This window comes from Natator depressus, chromosome 5, assembly GCF_965152275.1.
Source record: "Natator depressus isolate rNatDep1 chromosome 5, rNatDep2.hap1, whole genome shotgun sequence".
Classification (NCBI taxonomy): Eukaryota; Metazoa; Chordata; order Testudines; family Cheloniidae; genus Natator; species Natator depressus.
The window spans coordinates 56,755,860-56,782,765 of NC_134238.1; the positions used below are offsets into that span (position 1 = coordinate 56,755,860).

The following is a 26,906-nucleotide window of genomic DNA, read 5'->3' on the forward strand; positions in this document are numbered from 1 at the left end:
AAAAAAAAAAAAAAAAAGACTTCAGAATTACTCACATTTTCTGATACTGTTTACCATCACACAGAAAACTAGGGTATGTGGGTGATGCAAAACTAGTAGTATTCATCTATGTAACTGTGAAGAATGCTTGCTCATTTAATAAGTCATGACACACAACGGAGGTGCAACTATAAATACCCAACAAAAGAATCCACTGTTACTTTTGAAAAATAAAGCATATTTAAGACTAACAATTTAAGTTACAGTACAATTCAACACAAAAACAAGACTTTCAAATACCAATAATAAAAGAACATTTTATTAAAAATGGAAGTTTGTTAAAACTTTATATATCAAAACTAAGGCCACAGCTACTGCTAACAAAGTAAACTTCAAAAGATTTTTAGAATATGATTTAATTTAGAAATCTCATACAAAGCTATTTTACAAATGAATACTCAAACATTTTAGAAACTTAACACTGCTTACTCTAAAAATTAATGTTACAAATTACTGAAGTATCAGTACATAAAACATATGTTTATTTTGGTCCTTTGAGGAAAATAATTTTTTTGCATGGGTCCAGCTACAGAAATAAACAGAACCATAAGATGGCAATTAAAATGTTAACAGCCAATAATCCTCCCTTTTTGTTGTTGAGTTCATTTTCTTGTAACTTTAAACATCTCCGGTCATAATAGCAATGAACTCCTCCTGGTTGACTGTGGTAAGAGAGACAGAAGGTAATTAGACAAGCACAGTAGAGGTCTATAATAATGACAGGAAAATATTTTATGTACATGTTGCACATTTTATTTTAAAGCTTCCCCTTTTGTATTCTTAGACACTGATCCAATGCACATTGAAGTTAATAAACGCAGGTCTGGATTTTTTGCTTCCAATTTATAACAAGCTAAGACTCTTCATTAAACAAAATGTATTCACAACACTGTTTTCACAATTTTTAACAACGTAAGCCAAAAGTTCAGTATTTAGGCATTACTAAAGAAGACACTGAGGCCAGAAGCTCAGTGCACACCAATATTATCTTGCCATAGGAATAGTTCTATTTACCTATTATAAAAAGTAATTTTCAAAGAAACTATTAAAGAGAGACTGTAAGAGTCCAGTTTGGAATATTGTGCACAGTTCTGATCACTCTTATATAGAAACAGAGAAGTTATAAGGAAATGTTAAATGTATTCAACATTTCATCACTGGAAAAAAAATCTTTCATTGTGGAGGTGTTAGTGTCTCTCCATGGTTATGGCTGAATTTCAGTTTGCATTTAAAACAGGGATTCAACTGCTTTGTTAGTGTATTTTTCATATATATCTTCCCCAAAGTTATAGTACTTACAATGAATTTACAAGTAAATTTGTTAATTAGTTTGAGTTAAAATTAAACTGGAGCCTTAAGAAATTTAGCTTCTGTTACAGTGTTTCCTTTGCCCCGAATCATTTTAATAATGGAACAACAACTGTGACGGGTTGCTCCCCTTAGGACATCACCTGATGTGCTGAGATACTGCTGAGCTTGCCTGCTATGCTAGCCTGAGCACCCTTTATACCTGTCTTGCTGAGCCAAGCTATTAAGCCTCCTCCAGCACACACACAGGCAGGGCCACACCCAACTGCAGAACGAAACAGACCTGAATATCAGTTCTGGGAAGGCTCAGCTTAAGGGACTTGCCCTAGCACTGAGGTATCCACCTCCCTTGGAGGGCAGACGCAAAGTTATATTATGAAATCCGCCTCTAGCTGCCTCAGTTCCAGGGCTCTCTGATGTGCAGTCCTTTGCTCATCAATTTCCATCTGTTTTAATTCTAACCATCTCTTATGCATTTTTTTTTGCTTTCTTCTACTTCCAATCTGTAGAGCGCCAACATTTTGGTAACTTCACTTTCAGTCATTTTGCTGCTTTTCTGCCTCTACTTCCCTTCCCGAAAATAACAAACCATAACCACTTTGTCTGTTCTCTAGTCACCCCACTTAAAATCACCACCAGTATTTCAGGGCAATAAGCTGTGCACACTATCCTGCCTACTAAGCACCACCTGATGTGCTGAGATACCACTGAGCCTGCCTGTTATGCTAGCCTGGGCACCCTTTTTACCTGTCTTGCTAAGCCAAGCTATTAATCCTCCTCCAACACACACACAGGCAGGGCCACACCCAACTGCAGAACGAAAAAGACATGAATATCAGTTCTGGGAAGGCTCAGCTGAAGGGATTTTCCCCCAGCACTCAGGTGTCCACCTCCCTTGGAGTTCAGACCCAAAAGGTATATTATGAAATCTGCCTCCTCCCTCAATGTGGAGGAAGGTATGCACAGCCTCTTACCACCAAACCCCCCCATGCCCATTGTGAATTGTACAAATGGGTTTATATTATAGACAAGAAATAATTTCATTAACTATAAAAAGTTAATTAAGTGAATATAAAAGAGAGAACAAAGCAGATTACTGAGCAAACAAAACAAAATACACAAGCTAAGTTCAATATACTTAAGAAGCAGGTTAAAAAATAATTTCTTACCCTAAATATTATTTTAGGCAAGTTGCAAAGTTTTTGTGATTTAGAGTTCCAGTTATATTTCTTTTCAGACTGGACTCCTGTCTCAGTCTGGACTCCCTTCCCTCCCCCGCAACCTCCTTGCCTTCCCTTCAGATGTCTTTAGCAGTCTTTCTTCTTGGGCAGACAGGCCACGGAGAGGAGGAGTCCCGTTTGCCTCCCGCTCCACCCTTAAATAAGACATAAGGTGGGAATCCTTTGTTTCCCAAACTTGACTCCCCTTCCCTTTCAGTGGAAAGTTACAAGAAGTGCCAGATAACGTTTAGTATCAGCTGACAAGACCACCTGACCTAGTAGTGTCACAGTTACATCCGGGATGCCTCCCAGGAGGGAGAGAGATTAGTATCTTTATGGTCTTGTTGTTCCTCCCTGATGGCCCATCAAATCTGATGGCCTGTCATCTGGTGGGTGTCTTCCCAATACACCCCCAGTTGTAATTGTTATAGTCCATATTCCTAATTTTAGATACAGAAATGATACATGCATACAAATTGGATAATCACATTCAGTAAATCATAACCTTTCCAATGATATCTTACAAGACGCATCTTGCATAAAGTATATCTGTTATGCCATATCCACATTAGAAGCATACTTTCATAAAGAATATGGAGTGAAACATCAAAACAACCATGTTTCAAACTTTCCATATGGTTAAAATTAATTGAAATCTTATACACAAGCTAAATTTGAAGAAATTAGGCTGTAACTAAGTGAAGTTATTACTGATTGTTGTATCCAATCATTATGATTCTATAGGCTACATCAGTTCTCAAACTTCATTGCACCGTGACCCCCTCTGACAACAAGAATTACTACACGACCCCAGGAGTGGGGGACCGAAGACTGAGCCGCATTGCCCTGGGTAGGGAGGGAAGGAGGGAGGGGCCAAAGCTGAAGTCCAAGGGCTTCTGCCCTGGGCAGGGGGCATGTAACCTTAGCCCTGGGCGGTGGGGCTTGGGCTTGAGACTTGCTGGGGCCCAGGGCCAACACCAACCGTGGAGACCCCATTAAAATGGGGTCGTGACCCACAGTTTGAAAATCCCTGTGCTACATAAAGGTTCAGACCTAGAGCTGAAGTAATTCTTGAAGAGCCATTTTGACATCAGAGGTAACTCCACCAATCACTATACTTCCTCTTAAGCTAATCTGCACACACATTGTTGAAGGCTGATATTACATATATTCAAATCCAATAAATATTGCATGGAAGCATTCTTTCTGGGTTTCTTGCTTAGTGTTTATGCAAAACTTGTTCTATTTGGAAGTTTTCAAAACCAAGAAAATTCTAAGACCAAAAAGGAAAAAACAATTTAAGTTAAGAGTTCATGTCATTACCTTAAGAGTGAAAGTTACAGAGATGATGTACTTAATATCCCCAACTAAGCACTGCAAACTCCAGAGTTAAATTTACATGTAAATGAAAGCCAAACGTGTTAAGCAGTGGATATTCATATAGTTAAAGCACCCAAAAGATCTTCGTTCTAACCTGTCATGACAAGATAAAGGGAAAAATATCAATAAGTCTTTAACAATCACTTTAATATAATCTGTGAGCAAAACACTGAAATGTCTTACTCATAATCACATGCTACAGGACAGAGTTAAGGTTGAATGGATGACCTAACTGTGCATTTCCACAGATCAAAGTGTTTGGATTTCTTTTAAACCCTGTTATTCCCTCCCACCCTTAATTTACTGATATTTACGCTCCACATTAAATCCATTTTAATGTAGTTTTGTCTTAGAATGTAATAGTAAATGATGACTGAACAGAGACTGGTCAAAATTATATCTAGGATTAAGGTTACAAAAAAATGTATATGCTGATAAAGTGTTCAAGTACTAAAGGATAATCCCACCAATCAGAAACTAGGAATAAATAGGCAACACAGACCAAAACATTTAATATTAAAGATAACAGACGTATGGAATACATTACTGGAGTAGATGTATACAATATATAGGGTATAAATGAGTACAAGATAAAGTTTGTTGGTTTCTAGAAAAGGTGGAGGCTGAAGGACATAGTGAAAAGCAAAAAGACAGGTTTAAGAAACCAAAAGAGAGGATGCGTGCCAATCCACTTGGTCTCGATAACATCAACATATAGTCAGTTACAGTTCAATACTTGGTGTATATCATGTAAAAATCAGCTGCTGTGTAATGCATGCAAGCACAGAAGCTTATTTTCCAAGCTATGTATTAAATTTTTAGTAGTAAAACATGGATACAAGTTTTTAAAACATGGATATGCTTCATGTTTACTAGTAGACATATGATAAACAAGTATCAATGTGCATCGTGGCACACAGTATTTTGTCCTGCTGAAATTACAAACTAAGAAATTTATAAGTTACATTTTTAATATTGGGGAGAGGGGAGAGAGAAGGGAGATGCTGCCGCAAATTAAAGTAAGTAAACTGCACGAAAAAATTACATAGAAACTGTATTAATGCCTTTTTCACTTCTCTAGGTAAGCACTGGGATAAGAGAGACATATTGTACCTGCATACATGTTATTGCTTTACATTGGGGTGGACAAACTTTTTGGCCTGAGGGCCACAATGGGGAATAGAAATTTTATGGTGGGCCATGAACGCTCACAAAATTGGGGTTGGGGTACACCAGGGGGTGTGGGCTCTGGGGATGAGGAGTTTGGGGTGTACAAGGGTGCTCTGGGTTAGGACCGAAGGGTTCGGAGGACAGGAGGGGGATCAGGGCTGTGGAAAGGGGTGCAGGTTCCAGCTGGGGGTGCAGGCTCTGGGGTGGGGTTGGGGATGAGAGGTTGGGGGTGCCGGAGGGGGCTCCGGGCTGGGAGCGAGGGGTTTGGAGAGCAGGAGGGGGATCAGGGCTGGGGCAGGCGGTTGGGGTGTGTGGAGAGGCTCAGGGGATGCAGGCTCCAAGTGGCGCTTACCTCAAGCGGCTCCCGGAAGCAATGGCATGTCCTTTCCCCAGCTCCTAGGCAGAGGCGCAGCCAGGCAGCTCTGAACACTGCCCCATCTGCAGGCACCCCCCTGCAGCTCCCATTGGAGTGTGTAGAAGCCGGAGCATGCTGCGGATTTCGGGAGCCGCGTGGTGTGGCCCCCGACCCAGTGCTCTGGCCGGCGTGGGGCAGCCCCCAACCCAGCGCCCTGGCCGCACCATGTGGCTCGGCCCTGCTCCGGCACACAGTGTCCTGGCTGGAGGAGGGCCGAGCCGTGTGGTGCGGCCCCCAACCCAGCACCCCGGCTGGAGTGGGGCCAAACCGCATGGTGCGGCTCACGGGCCAGATTTGGCTTGTGGGCTGTAGTTTGCACACCCCTTCTTTACATAGTTAGTTTTCGGATCCACTGAGAGTCCACAGTGGCTTTTTACCAAGTCACATGGAATGTACATTCAGGGATCAGAATTTGACTTTAATCTATCAATTTTGTTCTCAGAAAAAGACATTGGGTGTAGCCCTACACACCTAGCAAGTTACCAAAGTGGCCTGCAAATTCTGCCCACATTCCTAATACATAACAGAATGATCTGCATGTACTTCAAATGTCTAGCATAAACATTAAGAATTACAAGATGAAAAGTGGTAGTGTCAGAGACAGTAGTATTTACTTATTTGTTTTCTGTCAGACCATATTGGTTCCAATCAGGATTGGACCCCATTGTGCTAAGCATTGTACAAACACATAGGGACAGCATCAGTAACTATGTTCAGAAAGCTTTATTCACCATCTGTCATAGAAATTTAATTGCATCTTCCATCCCCTATTGTGAAGGAGAAAGTCTACTTGTGTGCCTTTAATAGTGCCCATCATTTGGAACCAGGTTGAAGGAGCTACAGGCAAGTATACACTACAAAATTAAGTTAACTTAAGTTACAACAATGTACAGCCACCTCAGTAATTAAATCGCATTTGCGTGTCCACGCTATGCTCCTTGTGTCAGTGGTGCATGTCCTCACTACCAGCGCCTGCATCGATGCAGAGAGCTGCGCACCATAGCTAGCTATCCCACTGTACAACTTGCTACCTCCGAACACAGGGTGTTTTGGTAAGGGTGAGCAATGTCTCATGGAGGTAAATGAGTTGTACAGGGGTGATGGGGAACATGGTTTCAATGTCTCGTGATGCCCTTTTCTCCATCCCATAATTTTATCTGCATCCCATAATGTTCCATGCCTCTTTTCAAAAGTCCCACAAACCCGCACATCCACTCTGTGTGAAAAGCATGGATCCTGCACAGCTCTGCACTATTGTGATGAGAGTAGTGAGCACAGGGCACCTGATCCTGCAGTATTTGCAGAGCCATCAGAGGACCTGCAGGGACCGTGATGATTCTTTAGAGGTTAGCCTGCTGTGGGACATAAAAAGAAACAATTCAAGGTTGTTGCTGGCATTCACAGAGCAGCTGCAGATGGTGGGATGCCAGTTCTGGGCCCGAGATACAAGCACTGATTGGTGAGATTGCAGTGTTCTGCAGGTATAGGATGATGCACAAGGCCACATTCCTGGATTTGTGTGCAGAGCTCACCCCAGCTCTCCAGCACAGTGACACCAAAATAAGAGCTGCACTGACAGTGGAGAAGTGAGTGGCAATCACTGCATGGAAACTTGCAATGCCAGATTCCCGAATGATCAGTAGCAATCAATTTGGAGTGGGGAAATCCACCCTGAGGATTGCTGTGATGCAAGCATGCAGGGCCATTAACTGCGTCCTGCTGTGAAGGACTGTGACTCTGAGCAATGTGCAGGACTTAGTGGATGGTTCTGCAGCAGTGGGGTTCCAGAACTGCAGTGGGGCAATAGATGGCACGCATATCCCTATTTTGGCACCAGACCACATTGCCACACAGAGTACATCAACATAAAGGGCTACTTTTCCATGGTACTGCGGTGGTAGATCACCGGTGACGTTTTACTGACATCAGTGTGGGATGGTCAGGGAAGGCACATGACACTTGCATCTTTAAGAACACGAGCCTGTTCAGAAAGCTGCAAGCAGGGACTTTTCTTTCCAGACCAGAGGATTACCATGCTGATCCTTAGAAACCCAGTCTACCACTTTCTCCCGTGGCCCATGAAGCCATAAACCAACCACCTCGACAGTAGTAAGGAGCACTTCAATTACAGGCTCAGCTGAATGTGCCTTTGGCCATTTGAAAGGCTGCTGGCACAGTCTACTCAGTCTACAAGTCCACAGTCTACACAGTCTACAAGATTAGACCTCAGTGAAAAAAATATCCCAATGGTTATAGCTGCCTGCTGTGTGCTTCAAAATATCTGTGAAGCAAAGAAGGAAAAGTTTCCACTGGGGTGAAGGTGGAAAGGCTGTCAGCTATAAGAAGAGCTCAACAGGGAGCTATATCACTCAGGGAGGCTTTGAAAGACCATTTCAATAGCGAGCCAGAGTAATGCGTGTTGCTGTAGCGTGCTCTGCCATTGTTTTTTGTACCCCAATATGAACCTTGTAATGAGTGCTGTGTGTGTAGTAATATCCTTGTCCACTCTGTCCGCCAAGGCGATCCTTCAAGACCTGTGCTGAGTATCTGAAACACCAGAGGTTTGCAGGCACTTTTGGAACATGCCATCCTATGTCCTCTTCCTTCTCCTTATCTGGCTGAGTTGCTCTGCTGGCATGCACGGAGAGACCCTCAAGGCCACATTTCCAGCAGCAATGTGCAGAGGTTCTATTGAGAATATATTCACAAAATAAACGGAAACTTCGTATAATGAACTCACTACCTTCAATCCACACAAGTTGCAAGCACTACATTCTCACTGCTTCTGGGGATTCACAAAGCACAGCAGGAGTCCCAGCCCTGGTGAGTACAGACCGGGGATGGGATGTGTGTGGAGTTTGGACAATAAGGGGGAGGTAGCTCACAGCCATGCAAATAGGGCAGTTGAACAGAATACAGGCACTATTTTCCACAGGCGGTGGTGATTTCAGCAGAGCTCTCTCACTCTGGAGGGTAACAGAGGCTGAAAGGGAACAGTTCTTGCACACTTCCAGCTGCAGACTGGGGCCATATGTTGCTACCCTGTGTGTTGCAACAGTGCCTGCTGAAGTAACTGCTGAGTGGCATGGGAGAGAGTCCTACCGTGACAGAAGAAATAAGGCAGCCCTCCCCAGAAACCTGCAGCAGAGGATTGCAAACGACTTTCAGGAAAGTTTCCTCAAGATCTCTATGAAAGATTCACGGGACATCCCAGTGCACATAAACAAACTGTTCTGCAGGGCTCCCTCTGCCTAACTGTACACAGGAATGAGAAGCCAATAGCAACTCTACCTCTATTGGATATTTAACTCTCTCTTCTAGCATGATTAAAAAAAAGTAAATGGATATGTCACTGCAATATCAAAGCAAACTGCATACTTATCAGTGGTTCCTTCCCCTGCATCAGGCTCGCCCATGCTGGACTGCAGGGACTTGCTCGACTGCTTTAGAGTCAAAAAACAGATCCTGGCTCACTGAACCACTGGATCCCCAGATCGCTTGTCTCCCATATTCCTCCTCCTCACTGTTCACTCCAGGGACCTGTAACTCCAGCTCCTCCAAAGTATCCATGGGGCTCTTGGAGATGGTTATGGGGTCTGGGGATCGTAGCTCTTTGTAAAAGCGGCATGTCTGCAGCTCTGCACTAAAGTGACTGTTGGACTCCTTTGCCTTCTGGTACATCTGCCGCAGCTCCTTGTGTTTCACACTGCACTGCTGCGGGCCCCTCTTGTAGCCCTAGCCCCCACAATCCCTGAGCAATATGTTCGTAGATATCAATGTTTCTACAGCTGGATCAGAGCTGTGCCTGCACAGCTTCTTCTCCCCATAGATCCAGGAGATCCACCACTCCTGTGTATTCCAGGCAGGATCATGTCTCCAGCATGGTCAGCTAGGCAGTCACTAAGTGAGCTCTCCACCCCGAGCAAACAGGAAATGGTATTTCAAAAATTCACAGGACTTTAGAGGGGACGGGTGTACACCTGGCCACTGGGCAGCAGAGTTCAAAATGACGACCAGAGTGGTCACCATAGAGCATTGTGGGACATCTTCTGGAGGCCATTAAAGTCAACATAAACAACACAGTGTCTACACTGACACTGTGTCGACCCAACTACGTCGACTGAAGCGTTATGCCTCTCGCGGTGGTGGAGTTAAGTTGGCATAGCGGGTGAGTTACACTGGTAGGAGCAACATTTTAGTGTAGGCGCTTACTAAGTTGGGTCAACGTAAGCTGCCTTGCACTGACCCAACTCTGTAGTGTAGATCAGGCCTTCATCTTCATTAAAACAGATTCAAACAGAAAAGGGGCTTATTTAGCTGATTTCTGCTTAGCTTTCTCTCTAATTTTTCAGTGCACACAGATATACAATAAGCCCACTTGCACACCAGTCCCTATAACTTAATCAAGCTATTCCTCTTACAGGAAGCAAGAAAGATCCATTGTTATTTTTAATTTTAAATAATTGTAGTTGGTGCTCTGATATTATGGCAATGGAACTCATAAATAGAGCGGAGAAATATAGGCTTTAGGCTACTATTGCGACATAACGCTTGCTATGTAAACCACCTGAAATTAGTTGCACAGAACTAGAACATCAAAATGCCAATACATTGATATGTCCCAAAGGAGACAAGATGTCAGAGTACCTAGAACAGGTGTTTGCTTGGGTAAGACAATATTCCTTTATACTGCAAAAACCCTGTTTTTCTATTACTTGCTTTTGGATTTTCCCCATCTTTACTAAAAATTAGGCTCTATCTAGCATTAATTGTGACTTTGCAATGAATACTGATAAAAGACTAAGGACTTATATTTTCCATGTTTATGTTCAAAACAAGCCATCTAATACTATATTTAGAGAATGAGTTTCTTTTAATTTACTAACTAAATCTCTTTGAATGTGTCAAAAGCACTTCGCACTGAGTCACCATAGCAAATGTTAAGTTTGTTTTTTAAACATTTTGTGTTATCCAACCCTAAAAGGGTCTATAAAGAAATTAAGACACATTTTCCCCTACATGTTCACAAAACTCCAAAAGAACTCACGTGATTGAGTTAAACCTTTTCTGAAACAATCATCAGGCTGAGGTTGCCAATCAAGGAGGTCTGGTCTCCCTTCACAGCCCAGCAATGTTTATCTTGAATTTGACCAAAAGGTCACTGCAGAATAATGTAAAGTTCTCCCACATGGGAAGTACACTGCCTCTTCAGGAGCTCTCAACATCCGAGAGCCCAGGTCAAAGACCAGCTGAGTCTCAAATTGTGCTACTAGTGTACTGCTGTTCTAGTGCATTTTTATTATTTTGTAGAGAGAAAAATACCATACCCAGAATATATCTACAGAATCCTTTAGACAACAAGAATTAGCCCATACTGGTACAGCATTATATTTTTGTGCCATATGCTTACCCCTCAAGCTACAACTCTGCCAACATAGGACATAAGCCACTGAAATGTGTGAAAAGTTACTGAAAAAACATGACCTGTGTTTTGCCGTATGTCACCATGTAATGGCGAGATTACAATTTTAAGTGCATAATCTGTTTTTCAAGGGGTGTTCACACAGTGTTACTCAAATAAGCCAGTTTTCCAGTATGTCACTCTTGACTCCCAGCAGAGTCCCAGCCTGGCACCCTTTGGCCTAGACAGGTTGTACATCACAGTCATGATTTTTAGTGGTAGACCCATAGATCAGGGTTGGGGAACTGCATCCAGCCCATTACTTAATTTCATCTGGCCTGTGGCAAGTCTCCATGCCGTGGGCTGGAAGCCCCGAGCCTTGGTGCCCCCATATGAGTCTGGAGCCGCGAGCGCTGGCTCGCCCTGCTGTGCAGGGAGCTTGGGTTGCCAGGCCATTAAAAGTGTGGTCGGCTTTGCGCAGCTTCCCAGAAGTGGCCGGCATGCCCAGCCCCTAGGTGCAGGGGTGATCAGGAAAGCTCCGCATGCTGTTCCAACTCCGCAGCTCACATTGGCCGGGAATCTCGGCCAATGGGAGCGGGGGGGGGGGGGGGGGGAAGAGGGGGGCAGTGCAACGCTCAGAGCTGCCTGACCGCGTCTCCACCAAGGGGACCAGACGTAGCAGCTGCTTCCAGGAGCAGTGCAGAGCCAGGGAACCTGCCTTAGCACCCCGAACTCCCTGCCCCAGGTCGGAACCCCCTCCCGCACCCAAATGCCCTCCCAGACTCTGCACCCCAAACCCCCTGCCCCAGGTTGGAACTCCCTGCCAGAGCCCACACCCCCTCACGCACCCCAATCCCCTACCCCAGCCCAGAGCCTCCTCCTGTACCCTAAACCCCTCATCCCTGGTCCCACCCCAGAGCCCACACCCCCAGCCGGAACCCACACCAGCCCTTAGCCCACTCCGGCACTCCAAACCCCTTGGCCCCAGCCTGAACCCCAAGTGCTTCATCCCCGGCCCCACCCCACACCTCCAGCGGAGCCCGCACCCCCTCTGATACCCCAAACCCCTCATTTCTGGCCCCACCCTGGAGCCTGCACCCCCAGGTGGAGCCCTCAGTCCTTCCCGCACTCCAACCCCCTGCCTCAGCCCAGTGAAAGTGAGTGAGGGTGGGGGAGAGCGAGCAACTGAGGGAGGGAGTGGGGCTGGAGTGAGCGTGGGGCGGGGCCTCAGAGAAGGGACCTAACCTCATGGAAGGGGCAGGGCAGGGGACAGGGTAAGGATGTTCGGTTTTGTGCAATTAGAGAGTTGGCAACCCTAGGGGAAGCCCCGGGCCTCCGCACCACCCCGTGGGGCTGGAGCCGCAAGTGCTGGCTTGCCCTGCTGCAGGGGGAAGCCCTGAGCCTCCGCACTCCACTTTCACCCCCCTGGGGGCTGTGTGTGGCCCACGATTGATTTTTTTCTGTAAGTCAATGGCCCCGATAGAAAAAAGGTTCCCCACTCCTGCAGCAGATCATCAAATAGCTAGGACTTAGCCTTCTTTTCAGTCTTACCAGCTTCTACCTCGTTGCCCGATATCAAAGTGTCTATGCAGCTCAGCCACTAGGGTAGCGGTTCTCAAACTGTGGGTTGAGACCCCAAAGTGGGTCACAACCCCATTTTAATGGGGTCACCACAGCTGGCTTAGACTTGCTGGGGCCCAGGGCCAAAGCCCAAGCCCGAGGGCTTCAGCCCTGAGCAACGGGGCTAAAGTTACACACCCCTTTCCTGGGGCTGAAGCAGATGCAGAGGCAAGTGTATGGAGAATTTTCTCCTTTACTTCTCTGCTGGAGCTTATGCTCAGCACATTACTATTAAACGTGTTTGTGCACTAGAAGCCACTGAGAGGCTGCAGGAGACTGAATGCTGCTTGAAGCAGTATTAAGTTGTGATTTAGTGTAGTTAGAAGTTGTGGGTTTCATATGCTGTTCCACTCATGGTCCCAAAATACCATAGAAACCTGACCTCATGAAGCTCCAGCACAGAAGCTGTTAGAGAGGAGAGAATGATGCCCTGGAGCTGCACTTCAACTGCCATTTCTGCTCTCCAAGGACAGAACCAGTAGATTTGGGTAGCCTCTGCTAATGGACGGGAAAGGGGACAAACTAGTACTCGCTGTAAGTGGACCTTTGTTCTAGCACAAAACAATACCTTTTTTTACAAGAAGTTATGTAAAAAAGGTATTGTTTTGTGCTAGAACAAGAGGTGTTATTTCTATATTTATAGTATATTTTAAAAATGATACTAGTTGTCAGTTTTAGATATATTTTTCAGCAGGGAGAGTTGCAGTAAAGAAGACAAAGATTTTGTTATACAGCCCAGATGTTTGGAGCTAAACAGAACAAAGATTCATTCTTAAAAAATAAAAATCTAAGTGCAAGAAACAGCATCAGTTTGCTTTAGAGAACTGGAAGAAACATAAAACCTTACAGATAAACAATGTTATAGATAAATATTATGCTGTCAATCTCCCACATACATTCCTGTACTTGATTATCTAATGAGAAGAATGAATGGTTCTGTGGATAATAGGAAATGGAGACTTTCACTGCTTGATCATTGTTTTGAATTCAGAAATGTCAGCAGTGACCCAAAGTAGTTGCAACTCAGTAATCTTTGTGAAATAAATTGGTGGTCTCTATTCAATTCCTACTTACAAGGTGTCCACATAACAAAAGTTACCATCACAACTGGCACCCTTGTTGGCAATGTCAGCAAAGAGGCCAAGGACTTAATATGCTTGCAGACTGAACTACTCTCTCAACCTTAGAAATCCTCTTTTCAAAAGAACATTGAGGTCAACTGTGAAGATGCAAGGGGGGGGGGGGGAGAAGAGGAAGAAGGAGGCTTGCACCTACAGCTGTGTGTGCTGTACCTATTCTGTGGATAATTTGAGGATTTCAGCCTACAGCCCTATTAATGTAGCAATTTTTGAATACCAAATTCACTTAAACTTGAAGGACCTCACAGGATTTTTTTTATTAGTCACCCTGTTTAAAGATGAAGATATTCCCCAAAAGAAAGTATCTGATTAGAATACCAAGCATTCTAACTGATGATGAAAACTACCTACCATCATCATCACTTGTTTCCTAGCAGTGGTAGCCATGTGATATGTTCACATATAGCCTGTTTAGGCCTGAGATACTTAACTAACAGTCCTTCACTAACTCCTTAGTTGCTAATAGATATAGCAATTAATCCTATGGATGGCCTCTTCAGGGACATCCTTTGTGGTTTTCCTTTGGGATTTATCAATTTCACCATATTCAATTAAGTATTTCTTGATTTGATTTGTGTGGAAATGACTGCAGTGTAGTTCAATTCTAGAAATGGCATAATGAAGTTCCATGTTTGACTCAATTACTTTCAGCTTCAACTGTACCTTAACTAGACTCTAATATACCTCAGTTGTATTGGAGTTACCGGTAATCATATTCGAATAAGAAAGAACCCAACTTAACTTTCAGGTCCCAAGATGTGTTTGCTGAGTTAGAAATGATTAAATAATACTAATCAATCTCTTATTTTGTCAGTTGAGCAAATTTGTTCTGAAAGTCATTAAAAGGCAAACAAAGAATTTAACACTGACCATTTTAAGTCACTTCTCAGACCAGAACCACATTTTAAGTTAAGATTGGGACAAAAACAAGGCAAATTAAAACAAGGCAAGATGAGTTTTGTTTTGTTCAGTTCAATACTTACTTTCTCCATCTCCATCTTTATCAAATTCTTCAATCATAGCCCGTAGTTCTTCATCAGACATGTTTTCACCTAGTTCTCTAGCAACACGGCGCAGGTTTCTCAAGCTTATTTTACCTGAGTCATCATCATCAAATAATTTGAATGCTTTGAGTATCTCTTCTTGTGGATCTCTGTCCAATATCCAGTCTGTCACTAATATAGGGAAAATAAGATATTTCAAATATGGCACTTTCTAAGTTCAGTTAGTCCTTTTTTCCTAAGCTTCTGGTTTCTAAAACTATTTCACCTGTTCAGATTCCTCTTAGCTTTCAATCAGGCACTTTTAATTGACTATTAAAGTCTTAAACATTGGTATTTCTAGTTAGTTATAACAGTTTTTGTGCTGTTGCACAGTTCCTAAGTTAAGATCTGTTGAATACCCCAGACTCATCTTTGTTTCATGTCTTCCATTCAGTTTCAGCGTCAACACTAAATTTTAGGATTAGGCCAGAAAGGAAGGCCGTCTTCAAACACCGTCTCCTGTGAAGACAAGATGTCTGATTTGGATGTTAAATGTTTGCTGTATTACAATCAAAGGCACAAGTTGGGCACTGCATGGCTAGTGCAGCATTATTTCAAAGCAAAAAAAAGGATCAGTTTGGAAGAGGAAACTTAGCCAATAATTTCAGAGGACAGCTAAGCCAAGTCTCTTTAGCATTGTGCACTTCAGATTTGACAGCAACTGACATGGTACATTCTTAGAAAGGATGCTTCAGGGAACCACTCTGAATATGCCTCTCTTTCTACTTTTTCTAGCAAAAGTGGCTTAATCATGGTCACTTCCCAATACCTACATTTTCAGGACATATTTTATAGACTAGAGTAGGGCTTCTCAAACGTCATTGCACCGTGACCCCATTCCGACAATAAAAATTACTACATGACCCCAGAAGCGGGGACTGATGCTGGAGCCACCCAAGCCCCACTGCCCCAGGTGATACTGGTGGGGCAAATCCCGAGCCCCACTGCTCCAGGTGGGGTGGCCTGTGACTGGAGCCCCACTGCCAAGGGCTTCAGCCCTGGGCCCCAGCATGTCTAAGTCAGCCTTGCTGAACCCATGAGAATGGGGTTGGGACCCACTTTGGGGTCCCAACCCACAGTTTGAGAACTTCTGGACTAGAGGAAGCCCCTGACCTAGACGTATCAACAGTTCAGGAAAAATCCAGCTATTAAGAAGATGCTCAGACACCAACACGAGGAGCATGGTATAAATACCTAGCTTAGATAGACAAGAATGATCCAGTGTGATTTTCTTATTTATAGGCTTATAAATATTCAGGGAGTGAAGAAGAGTTGTAAACTCAGGAAGACAATATAAATAGAAATATAAAAGTTGAAGGTGGAGAGTCATTGGACATATACTTTTTAATAGCATTTTACACTTTCACTCCTGCATTTTTCTAGTTCAGTTCAATTCAATATGCTTATGCCTCATTTATTTATTTACTTGTTTATCTTATTTCCTTCTATTTCCCTTGTATATCTCTCTCTGTTTGTGGCATGTCCAGCTACAATAGAGGTTGAAAAGCAGTTTACCTCATTTGTGCTTTTGATACGTAGACCTTTCCCACAGCACCAGTCTGTAGGAGGCTAAGTGTACACAGCCACAGTCTCTTTCAAATTGGTGCTCTGGGAAAAGCTCTGCTATATAGGATGTATAGATGTGACTCTATTGCTTCTAAATTTTGTGGAATCCTCTTGATACTGAGAGAGACGCAGTTGGGCACTAAAAAGCATGGGTATTTAAGAGAGAGGTATGATACAAACTGCAACAAGAACAAAACAGTTAAAACAATTAACCATTTGAACAAGTTACCACAGGTTAGGGCACTTCCATCACTGGAAATTTTTAAATCAAGATTTGATGTTTTTCTAAAAGATATGCTCTAGTTCAAACAGGAATAAAGTCAGGGAAGTCCTATGGCCTGTGTTATACACAAGGTCAGACCAGATGATCACAATGGTCCCTTATGGCTTTGTAATCTATGAAAAAAGCCCCGACCTCCCAGGGCACTGAAGAGGCTTTTACTATATAAAGCAAGACACTAATCCAGGAAGGCTTAATCTTGATTATTCTTTTTATCACATCCATTTGTCAGTCCTATAGCAGAGAAAAGCAAGACAAAATCTGTTGCATCAAAATATTTTGCTAGTAATTGCTTCACCCATTTCTGGAACCAACAGAGAAAATATCTTCACACTCTTTGTACCTGCTAAGTCTTGTATTACAGGACTTGCTATTTATGACTTTCAACAAGCCATTATAAATACTTCCCCGCTGCTGGGGCTTACAGAACCATTTAGAACTTGCTATTGTTTGTAGATGGAATGAACTGTCTGGTTTTGTGAACTTGACTGGAAAAAATTAGATCTAAGCTCACGAATTTATTGTGGCTCTGCTGCAAAATTTGAGTTTATTGATTTAGCTTTAAAATAATTATGTATGTATAGAGGCATTACATTATTTGAATCATCTTAGTTGTCCTTTGACCATACCAAATTTAGATTTACTTATCCAAAGAGCACTCCAAAAAACTAATTGAAACATATCCTAAAAGACGGAAGATGCAAAATATATGTAAATTTCAAAGAGGGTTCTTGACTTTATAAACCAAAACAAAATATATAATAGTTTATTCATTTTGTTTTTATGTGGTTCATTCCTATGTTTAAGCTAATAAACAACTTGCGGCATAGTAGTGAAGATTATTAAAGTGTATTTCTTCCCTTCTAATTTACATCAAAGAAAACAAAATGTGGCTCAAGTAATTTTACTGTGTTGTATATTCCTGTACCTCACATTCCTCCAGTCATTCCAGTTCGTTCAGCTAGATGAAGTATCCCATACCAGTAAAGGAGAAAGAGCCAAGTTATTTTCACCAGAGCTGAAACTGACTCAAAGTTTGGAGAGGAGTTCAGACAAGAGTATCACCTTCCTACTTTGTATGTGGTTCTGTCCAGCTGAGCTGCCTCATGGCCACTCAAAGCAGGAATAGGGACAGAAGAATAGAAATTGGTTGAACATAAGGGATAGAGGGGAAAAACAAAAAGCATATACATAAGAAAAAGAGAAATTCCATCTCACCAGAAGCAGCACTTGTCAATCAGACAAAAAGTACTTCCTCCAGAAAAATCACTTCTCATAGGTAGATGCAGTATAAAGAGTAGGGAGGCCTGAATCAATTTAGCTAAGTTAAGAAAAATGCAAAAAGCCCCAAAACCATAGCAGAGAGAGAGGGAGGGAGGGAGAGAAAGTATGCACCCGCACAATAAAGTGTTTTTTTAACATTTCCTTTTGGTAGATGGGAGAACCTAGGGTCAAAGTCTATTAAACTGAACATCTTCTGTTAAGATCTCTTCCCACCCGTCTTGAATCAACTGCAATGATAGCACTGAACACAAGAGTTACAAATTGACTGGTCAACCACACACCTCATTTGGAACTAGAAGTATGCAATCAGGCAGCAGCAGACAAAAAAACCCCCCAACCTTTCAATATGTTCTTAAAGTCATATACATACCAACTTCATTAAAATCTTCAAAGGTGATTTTGCCTGTTGCATCTCTATCATAATCCTTAAGTATTTTTAGCACATCAGCTTTTTTTACATCAAAACCCAAGGCTCTCATTGCCACCTTTTGGAATAAAACAGAAGTACAACAATATACCACCTTCAAAATATAGATCAGATAGCTTCTCTTTTTACCTAAGTTAGTACCTTATTATCCAAGATAAAATGTTGGTAACTGGAGAAAGGAACACTTTAATACATACAATCATAAATAAACCATCTTTGGTTACAAAGAGTTCTCAAAAGTAGAACAGTACTTATAAAAAGGCCACAAAGTGAAGTCAAGACGTAAAATTTCATGCTTTCCAAGATTTTATAAGATGTGCCAAATACTTCTAGTGGGCAAGCAGATTTTTTCCTTAATTTACAAAAAACAACTCTTAATCCTTTTAAGAGGGAAATGTTACATAAAGCTATAAATTTTACAGGGGAACTGTGTTCTTTATTTCAACTGTGAACATTTGTAGTTACCCTTCTACAGCTAAATTAAGAACCTTGGCATTCACTCTAAATCACACTTGTCAAATCCATTCCCACTATATACATCCAAATTCCACTGCAGATAAGGTTATACAGGAAAGGGAGTTACTCTGTTCTCCAACTGTCTCATCTTCAGAACCACAGTGTAGGAGTCACATACTTAATCATACAGCTACTGAACCTTTTATACAATAATGACAGATGGGGATGCAAGTATTTCCCTTGAGTCCTAACTATACTGGCCAAAGGTATAAAAAGTCCTCCCCGCCCACCCCCCCAACAGTCCCCAGTTCTCCTCCACCTTCAGAAGACCTAAAGTAGCTGAGTTTTGAAACAAATGGTTGGAGGGAGTTAGTATGGCTCTACAGAGCATGGCTCTAAGACATTTATAGAACAGAAGTCACAAAGTAAATAACCCTCTTTTCTTCCTTCTAGCATTGCCTTCACAAAGCTGCTGTATGAGACCAGCTATTTCCTCCCAGAGAAGCCCTACTAGTTACATAATGAGAGAAGCACTACCCTCCAGAAAACATGATGCAGTATCAAGAGAATACTGATTCATACAGATGTGCACCAAGCTCCATGTATCAGCCCTATAGATCTCCAGCAAGGGGGACTGGCTGGTAGAGGCTGCAACTCCAAGCCTCTCCTGGTTGAAGTGATGACCATCAGGATGGAGGCCTGCAGCAAAACGGGGAATAGAGAGAGATTCCAAAGACCCTTACATAAGTTTGGAACACCAAATTTGAGTCCCATTGGGTCAACAGGTTCCCTGTTAAGAGGTACCAGTTAATAAATCCTAGTTCCCTAGTCCACAGTTTAATAAATATAAATTTTCATCTTTTATGTAAAAAAGTTCCTCAAAATCAATGGATTTCCACCACACAGCCAAAGCTTTCAATGTATTGTGTGATTATGGAAATCAGGGTGCTTTTCAATAGCCTCTCCCACTTCCTGTTCTACTCAAACTGGAGAGCCCAGATCTGCAACTGTACTGCAACAGTCCCTGCTGAGGGGGAAATCTCAACTCTGCCACCCTTAGTGCTTCAGTTGTCAGTGAAAAGGTTGGAGCTCAGACCCCTGGTACCCAGAATGCAGATGTTACTATACCACTCATACAGGTGGGTTTTGTGCATGAATATTTGGGACTCTGATTCAAAATCCTGCCACTTTTGAAATATAACCACTCCTTCACCAATGCAGAAGCTCTTGGATGCTGAACACTCCTGAAAATAAGGCCAATTTATTTATGTGTCTAAATGTGGGCTGAGCTCTTTTAGAAATATAGCCGATCAAAAGTTAAGTGAAAAAACAAAAGTTACCTTTAATTCGTGATAATCTATTGCTTTATCTTTGTCTGTGTCAAACAACTCAAAAGCATCTTTAATTTCTTGCTTCTGTTCTTCAGTCAATTCTCTTCTTTTCTTCCTTTTGGTTTTGTCTACTGCAAGATCATTCCTACAAGTTAAAAGAAAATAAGCTCATATTATATTATTATTATTATTAGGATTTATCATCTTCAAAGCCCTTTACAAATGTAAACAATACAACAACATATCTGGGAGGTAGGTAGATATTCTACCCATTTTGCACAAGAAAAATGAGGAAGAAAGGTTCAAGTGACTTGCCCAAACCCAAAGAGGGACTCCGTGGCACAGCCAGGATTATTTATTTATACAGAGTTGTAATATAGTATATACGACATACCTCTAGGCACGCTAACTTTAATTAAATACACACAGTATCAAAATCCACATATCTAATGATTTGCCCATACAGCTCCATATAAAACTTTTCCCACCAACACAATAATAATCATTATCACTCCACATCTGACCACCTCAAATCCTTCATTTCAACTCCTCCCCAAATGCCCAAGAGAAATAAACCAGGAAGGTTTCACTAAGTGTCTGGAGTACTGATAAATCTGGCAAACCAAGTGGGACAGTGAACTCCAGATCAGAATACCCCTCGTGGAAAATGCCCTGTTGGTAGCCCCTCCCATTTAAACCAGGAGTGCCTCACGTGATCATAAATGTGTGTTTTCACACAGCTAGAGGGGCAGTTTCTCAGGTAACAAGATCTCAAACCAATTCTTTTATTTATTTAGATTTATAAAAGATACCTACTCTACACTCTGGGTGCCCTTACAGCTATTAAAATTACAATAGCATTAGTAAACAAAGTGCCATAAAACCTCACTTGTACAATGCTCCACAACAGCAAATAATGCTCCACAGAAATGCATAAATTTAGCAATTTACAGGTTAAAACTTTAAAATCCTAAACTCTGCTGGAAAGGCAACAAGCAGATAGTGAAAATGGAGCATGTTTCATAAGCGCAAGCTGAAAAACTATATGCCGATCAAACCCATTCTGCATTAGCTTCAGCTTTGTAATGGTCTCAATAGCTAGTAGAGTGTATTACAGTAGTATAGTGTTGTGGTGACAAAGGCAGCCAACGTGGGAAAAAAAAAAAAATCACGAGCCACAGTTACTTCCTAAATATCTGGGAGAAGGCCAGGAACTAAGATGCCTGAACTACAAATACATTACCCAAGGCAGCCCATTCGCTCAAATAAGGATGCAGACCAAAAAAAAAAAAAAAAAAAAAGCTCTTTTTTAACTCTTCTGGTTGTAACCCCCAACTTTCCAATGTTACTTCAAACTTTCCTGTTTTCAGCCAGTTAGGTCTTGTCAAAGCTTCACCTCAAGAAGAAAATGGGTTATTTGTTCCACTATACTGGCAGGGTCAGAAAGGGCATAAGGATACACAGAGGTGGATCTCAACAGCATAGCCCATCGCTACTCACCAATCCTTGTAGTCTCAAAGCCACGTGAAAAAAGGGATGACATTCTTATATGCCCCTACAAGTAATACAAGCAATTTCTCAAAACTATCAGCTGAGATGTCTCAGAAGAAAAGCCTGGAGCCTAGCCAGAGAGACTCCATCCCCACTCCCTCCAGCTAGGGTTCACATACTGGTCAATATCTCATGGTCAATGGCATCAAAGGCAGCTGACAGAGTCCATATGATACAGTACCACTCGGACACCTCAAAACAGAAAGCCCAAATGGCGTTAAGCAATAGCTGAAAACAAGACAATGCACCTAACTGCTGCACCTAAAAGCTGCTAACAGAGTACTAAGGGACCTCAAGTAAAGTTGCTGAAGGATCATAACACTTTTAAGGTACCTTAACTTACGTAAAATCAATCAAAGCATAGAGGCAGCATTTGGTCTAGGTGATAGGGCAGTGGCCTGACTATCAGAAAACCCAGATTCAAATTGTGCCTCTAACTATTAACCTGCTGTGTAAGCTTGAACAAGTCACTCTACCTTTGTGTGCATTTTTTCCTCCCACCTTTTGTCTGTCATTTCCCTCCAAAGCAGGGATGAGTGCTTTCTCTCTCTCTCTCTATGTACACGGTTGTACAGTGCCCAGCACAACTGGACCCCTATCTTAGCTGGAGCATCTAAGATCCTACTGCACTATAAATAATAACGCCAAAAAGATATCTTTAGACACAGTGCTGAGGTGCCCCACAGCAAGAGCTGAGGACATCCTAGAAAAAAAAAAAAAATCAAGGCGGCCAAAGTCTCAGAGTAAATTAAGGTAGCTTCTAAGCATGAACTCCAAAAACTTGCAAAAAAGCACCCCTTTTTCTGAACATACAACACTCCTACAAACATCAGGAGAAAACCACTATATGATGAAAATCACAGAAAAGAAAAAAAAAACAGAAATAAAAGGATTCCTGAAACAACACACAGATGAATTGAAGTGGAGAGATGGAGTGGCAACTGAAATGATGCAGCCCATGAGGAAAGCTTCCTTGCTAACTGTAGTCAAAAATGAAGTGATTGGAACATTTTGATGGGCTGCAAATGTAGGCTCAAACAGCATACAACCTCTGGCCACTAGAGCTATCCTTAATGGCCAAAGACCTTCAAGCCTTGCTTACGCTAGAAAATTGTTCCTAAATATTTTCCACTGTTGCTACCTTCTGTTCAGTTCCTTAAGAGGTAGGAATGATGGGAGCACAAGTTTAGACAGCAGTGCAGACAGCTATCAGCGCTTTGCCTGCGTGACTTCTCCCCAAATCACTACCACATACAGAGCCGAGATGATGGTGCCAGTAACAATGGTGGGAAATTTTAGGAAATATATGTTATTGTAAACAAGGCCTTGCACTAGCAAGCTGAGGTCCAGGGGTGAGAATGCTAGTAGTTAGTATCTATAAATTCAAATTTCTAATAGAGTACTCTTTAGATAAATAGCATGTACAAAAGATTTATTTTAAAAAAAATATCCTGTAAAACTCACACATTAAGGCTTTTTCTGCTCCCCTGCACATTTTTAAAGAAAATATTTGCAAATATTGTGCAAGTACATCTCTCTCTCTCGCCATGTGAGACAAGATGAAGTTCGTGAGAAATATGAATACAATACATTGTATGGCATGCATGTAGGGAGTGAGAGCTGCGTGGATGTTGTGAACATGATAGTGGCGGGTGGCTATTGCTGAAGCATCAATAGCGTGGAACTGGAAGCACGTGCACACAAGATGTGCATAAAGGGTCAGCTGGTGCATGTGCAAGGAGTGGTTGTTGTATGCTGGGGATGTGTGTGCTAGAGTAGTAAGGCTATTTGGATGATAAAGGATTTTGGGAGTGTGTAGATAGATCCCTAGTGATTACTGTATAGTGCGTTCACAAGAATATTTGTTAAAGGGAAGAGGTGTTGATTCAGGATAAGGGGTGCAGGTGTTGTTTAGATATAGAGGATTGTTTGCTAAGGGGAACTGAGTGCAGTTTGAAGATACTGATGGATGACCCCAGGGAAATTTGCTTGGAGGGTATCTGTTTAGAATGGGAATGTCAGGTTGTGCACAGGGATGTTTGCTTTGGCAGTCTTCAACCTATAAGGTATTGTTATTCTCTGTATATACACAAACTCACTGGGGTGTTATTGGAGACATGGATGTGCATTGAAGGTGTTTGTTCAGGATAAAGGTGTTAGCTTGCAGTAAGAGTGCTGGATTGCAGATGAGGGTATTCACTGAGGTTGTTGCTGCACGTGAGGTGTTTCTTTGCAGGGGGAGTTGGCTGTGAGGACTGGCTGGTATTGGGATGCATGCGTGTGCATTCGCTGGTGGTTGCTCAATGACGGCTACTGACATGATGCTAGAGCAGTGATTCTCAAACTTTTGTACTACTGCCCCTTTCACATAGCAAGCCTCTGAGTGATAACCCCCCGCGTTAAAAATATTAATAAGTGTTTTTAATTTATAAACACCATTATAAATGCTGGATGCAAAGTGGGGTTTGGGTGGAGGCTGACAGCTGGTGACTCCCCATGTAATAACCTCACGGCCCCCTAAGGGGTCCTGACCCCCAGTTTGAGAACGCTTGTGCTAGAGGACTATTACTGAATGAGTAGGTGGGACAGTTGTCTCTGATGGGTGTTTACTGGGTATTTGTTTACTGCATACTCTTACAGAAATTGCTTCTCTTCATCCCCTGGAAAAAGGGCAGAAAATTCTGATGGATGACAGAGTACCCTATCAGAAATTGCTTGCCTTCATCTTTCCTCACCCCATTTACTTTGTCTGAAAAGCAAAGAGTTGTCTAGGCTGGTGTTACTGACAAACATCTCCATGCTTTCTTCCATGGTGACCTTATACTCTCACCAAAACGCTAGACCTCTTCTATTATAATTATATATTACATGTATTGCAGTAATATCTAGGAGCCCATTATGCACCAGAATCCCATTGGGTTTGTGCTGTTGTACAATGCCAAGAAGTCCCTACCTCAAAGCATTTATACTTGGGATTCAGTCATCAGCAACCAGCCAATGGTATAGCTGTACCAGTGCAAACATAAAGTGTATAAAAGAAAAACTAAGGCTTGCACCAGCTGAACCCACCTTGCACTCTTGTTATCACTAGCTGGTGAAGAGTTTATGTAGGGGACCACTCCAGCCATTGAAATTATGTGTATTCCAGCCTCTGTAATTTATGAAAGGGCTAAAACAGCCCTTAGTTAGCTACAGAATGGGGACTTGGAAAAGTAGTTTAGATCCACCCTTCATAGATTCTACTCTTAGACCAAAAGGGACCACTGTGATCATTTAGTCTGACATCTTGTATTATCACAAGCCATAGAACTTTCACAAAGTAATTCTTAGAGCATCTATTTTATGGAAAAGATCCACACTTGATTTAAAGTTTGTCAATGATGAAATATCCACCATGAATCTTGAGAAATTGTTCCAACTTCACCCACTTCTTCAGCTGTAGGGATGAAGTTCACATTTTAAAAAAAAAAAATCTTAAATAAATTAGGTACCTTTTAAGCTCTTTGGAGACAGTACTGTGTCTACCCAAGTGTTTGTTTAATGCTTAGCACAATGGAAATTTGATCCTGAAAAGGGCCTTAGTACAATACTGAGATGCAAATAATGTAATTTATTATTTGCCACCTTCCCCTCCCATTCTGCAGGTGCACCGAGTACATACTCAGTATATCTGACAAAAAGAAAAGGAGTACTTGTGGCACCTTAGAGACGAACCAATTTATTTGAGCATAAGCTTTCGATGAAGTGAGCTGTAGCTCACGAAAGCTTATGCACAGATAAATTGGTTCATCTCTAAGTTGCCACAAGTACTCCTTTTCTTTTTGCGGATACAGACTAACACGGCTGCTACTCTGAAACTTGTCAGTATATCTGAAGATTGATGCACCTGGTTTTCAATGTATTGGTTTATACAGACAGAAAGCAGGATTTGGCCAGATATGTGCTTTACAAAGCTCTAGTCACATGTATACCATTGTTTACTCTACTGATAGTATGCGACATGCAACAGGAAAGATGATACCTTAACACTAGATTCTGAAATCTTATTTATTTTTGATGCTCTAGCTGCTCTCACAAGCAAAACAAACTTATTGAAAGCTATTGCAAAGTTATGATTGTTTAAAACTAAAGGTCTGTTTTAACAATGACATTTCTGAAGTAAAACTGATCCAAAAAAAAAAAAAAAAAAGCTTTATGGGTCTCGCAGATACACATGGCAACAGCCCTTACTAAAGAACAGTTAGTACAGATTAACCAAATCGTTAAGGCCCCATCTGTCCAAGGGGTCCGCACTGAGCCTGTGGAAGGATCACCCAGAGCGGCTAAATACTTTAGCTAATCCTAATGACTATTGATCGGTGAGGGCTCCCGTCACATGTAGACCGGGGGGACGGACACAGTCAGCGTGCAGGAGGGCTGCAGGTCACCGAGGGGCTGCTGCGATACTCTGTGCCAGACGCTCCCCAAGGCCTCACGCCTCCGCTCGGCATCCAGCAGGACACCGGGCCTTTTTGCTTCCTCGAAACGGGCAGGAGTCCTGCTAAGTGCTAAACCCGTGTCTTGCCGCAAGGGTAGGTTGCGGCAGGCAACTACTGGCGGCAAAGCGAAGAGCTGGGATACATGGGCCCCAAGCTGCCCCCAAAGCCCCAGCGCTGGGCGGGGGCCCCGAGCCGCCCCAGCCACTGAACAACGCCGGACTTCCTCCGCGCCCGCCCCCCGGGGTAGTAGCCCTTGAAGGGAGCGGCCTCGGCAAGCTCGCTCGGTCCCCGCGGGGTCACAACCTAGGTTCAGACCCCGGCGCCTCGCTCCATCCATACCGACCTCAAGGCCAAACTCATGGTCGCGTCCCCAACCCCCAGCCAGACCGGGCTGAGCCGCACTGGACTTCCCCTGCTGCCCCCGGCGCCGCCGCTGCTCCAGCTTCGCCTTGGAAACGCGATACAATCCAGGCACCAATCGCCAAGCTTCTCGCTACCGTTAATTTAAGTGGTTGAGCAACAACTTCCTCCCATCCACCTCCCTGAGTTACTCTCTTATTGGTTGAAATGCTTGCCAACCACAGGGGAGTCCCCGCCTTCTACGTAGTTTGGTTGACGTGTGCGGCTGCCGATTTTACCCAGAATGCCTCATGGCTCAGGCTTTGCATTGGGGAAGTGGCGGTTAAATTTCAAAAGCGGCGGGAAGGCGGGTGAGAATGCCGGACGCGGCTTTGAGGCTCCTCCCTCCCGTTGACGTCGGGCCACCCCTGCCCAGGGTTTGGGGCGGGCCAGCCTGTG

At 42.8% G+C, this 26,906-nt stretch overlaps 1 protein-coding gene across 5 annotated transcripts; it reads right to left on the reverse strand.

Annotated features, from left to right (window-relative positions):
- Positions 1 to 352: 352 nt before the first annotated feature.
- CETN3 (centrin 3) lies at positions 353 to 26,609 on the reverse strand. 5 transcript variants are annotated; one of them, XR_012639681.1, is made up of 6 exons: positions 26,452 to 26,608; positions 20,089 to 20,224; positions 18,236 to 18,350; positions 14,676 to 14,867; positions 3,891 to 4,041; positions 353 to 701 (listed from the first exon to the last, which is right to left on the reverse strand). XR_012639681.1 is itself a non-coding variant. In XM_074954003.1 (6 exons), the coding sequence occupies exons 1-6, from the start codon at positions 26,466 to 26,468 to the stop codon at positions 658 to 660; spliced, it is 567 nt and encodes a 188-aa protein (XP_074810104.1). In that variant the 5' UTR covers positions 26,469 to 26,608; the 3' UTR covers positions 356 to 657. The 5 variants fall into 5 exon arrangements, 4 of the variants coding, with proteins under 4 accessions (XP_074810104.1, XP_074810105.1, XP_074810103.1 ...); XM_074954003.1 differs by lacking the exon at positions 3,891 to 4,041 and adding an exon at positions 2,095 to 2,157 and having other exon boundaries at positions 356 to 701; XM_074954004.1 differs by lacking the exon at positions 3,891 to 4,041 and having other exon boundaries at positions 365 to 701; positions 26,452 to 26,607.
- Between the last annotated feature and the right edge of the window lie 297 nt (positions 26,610 to 26,906).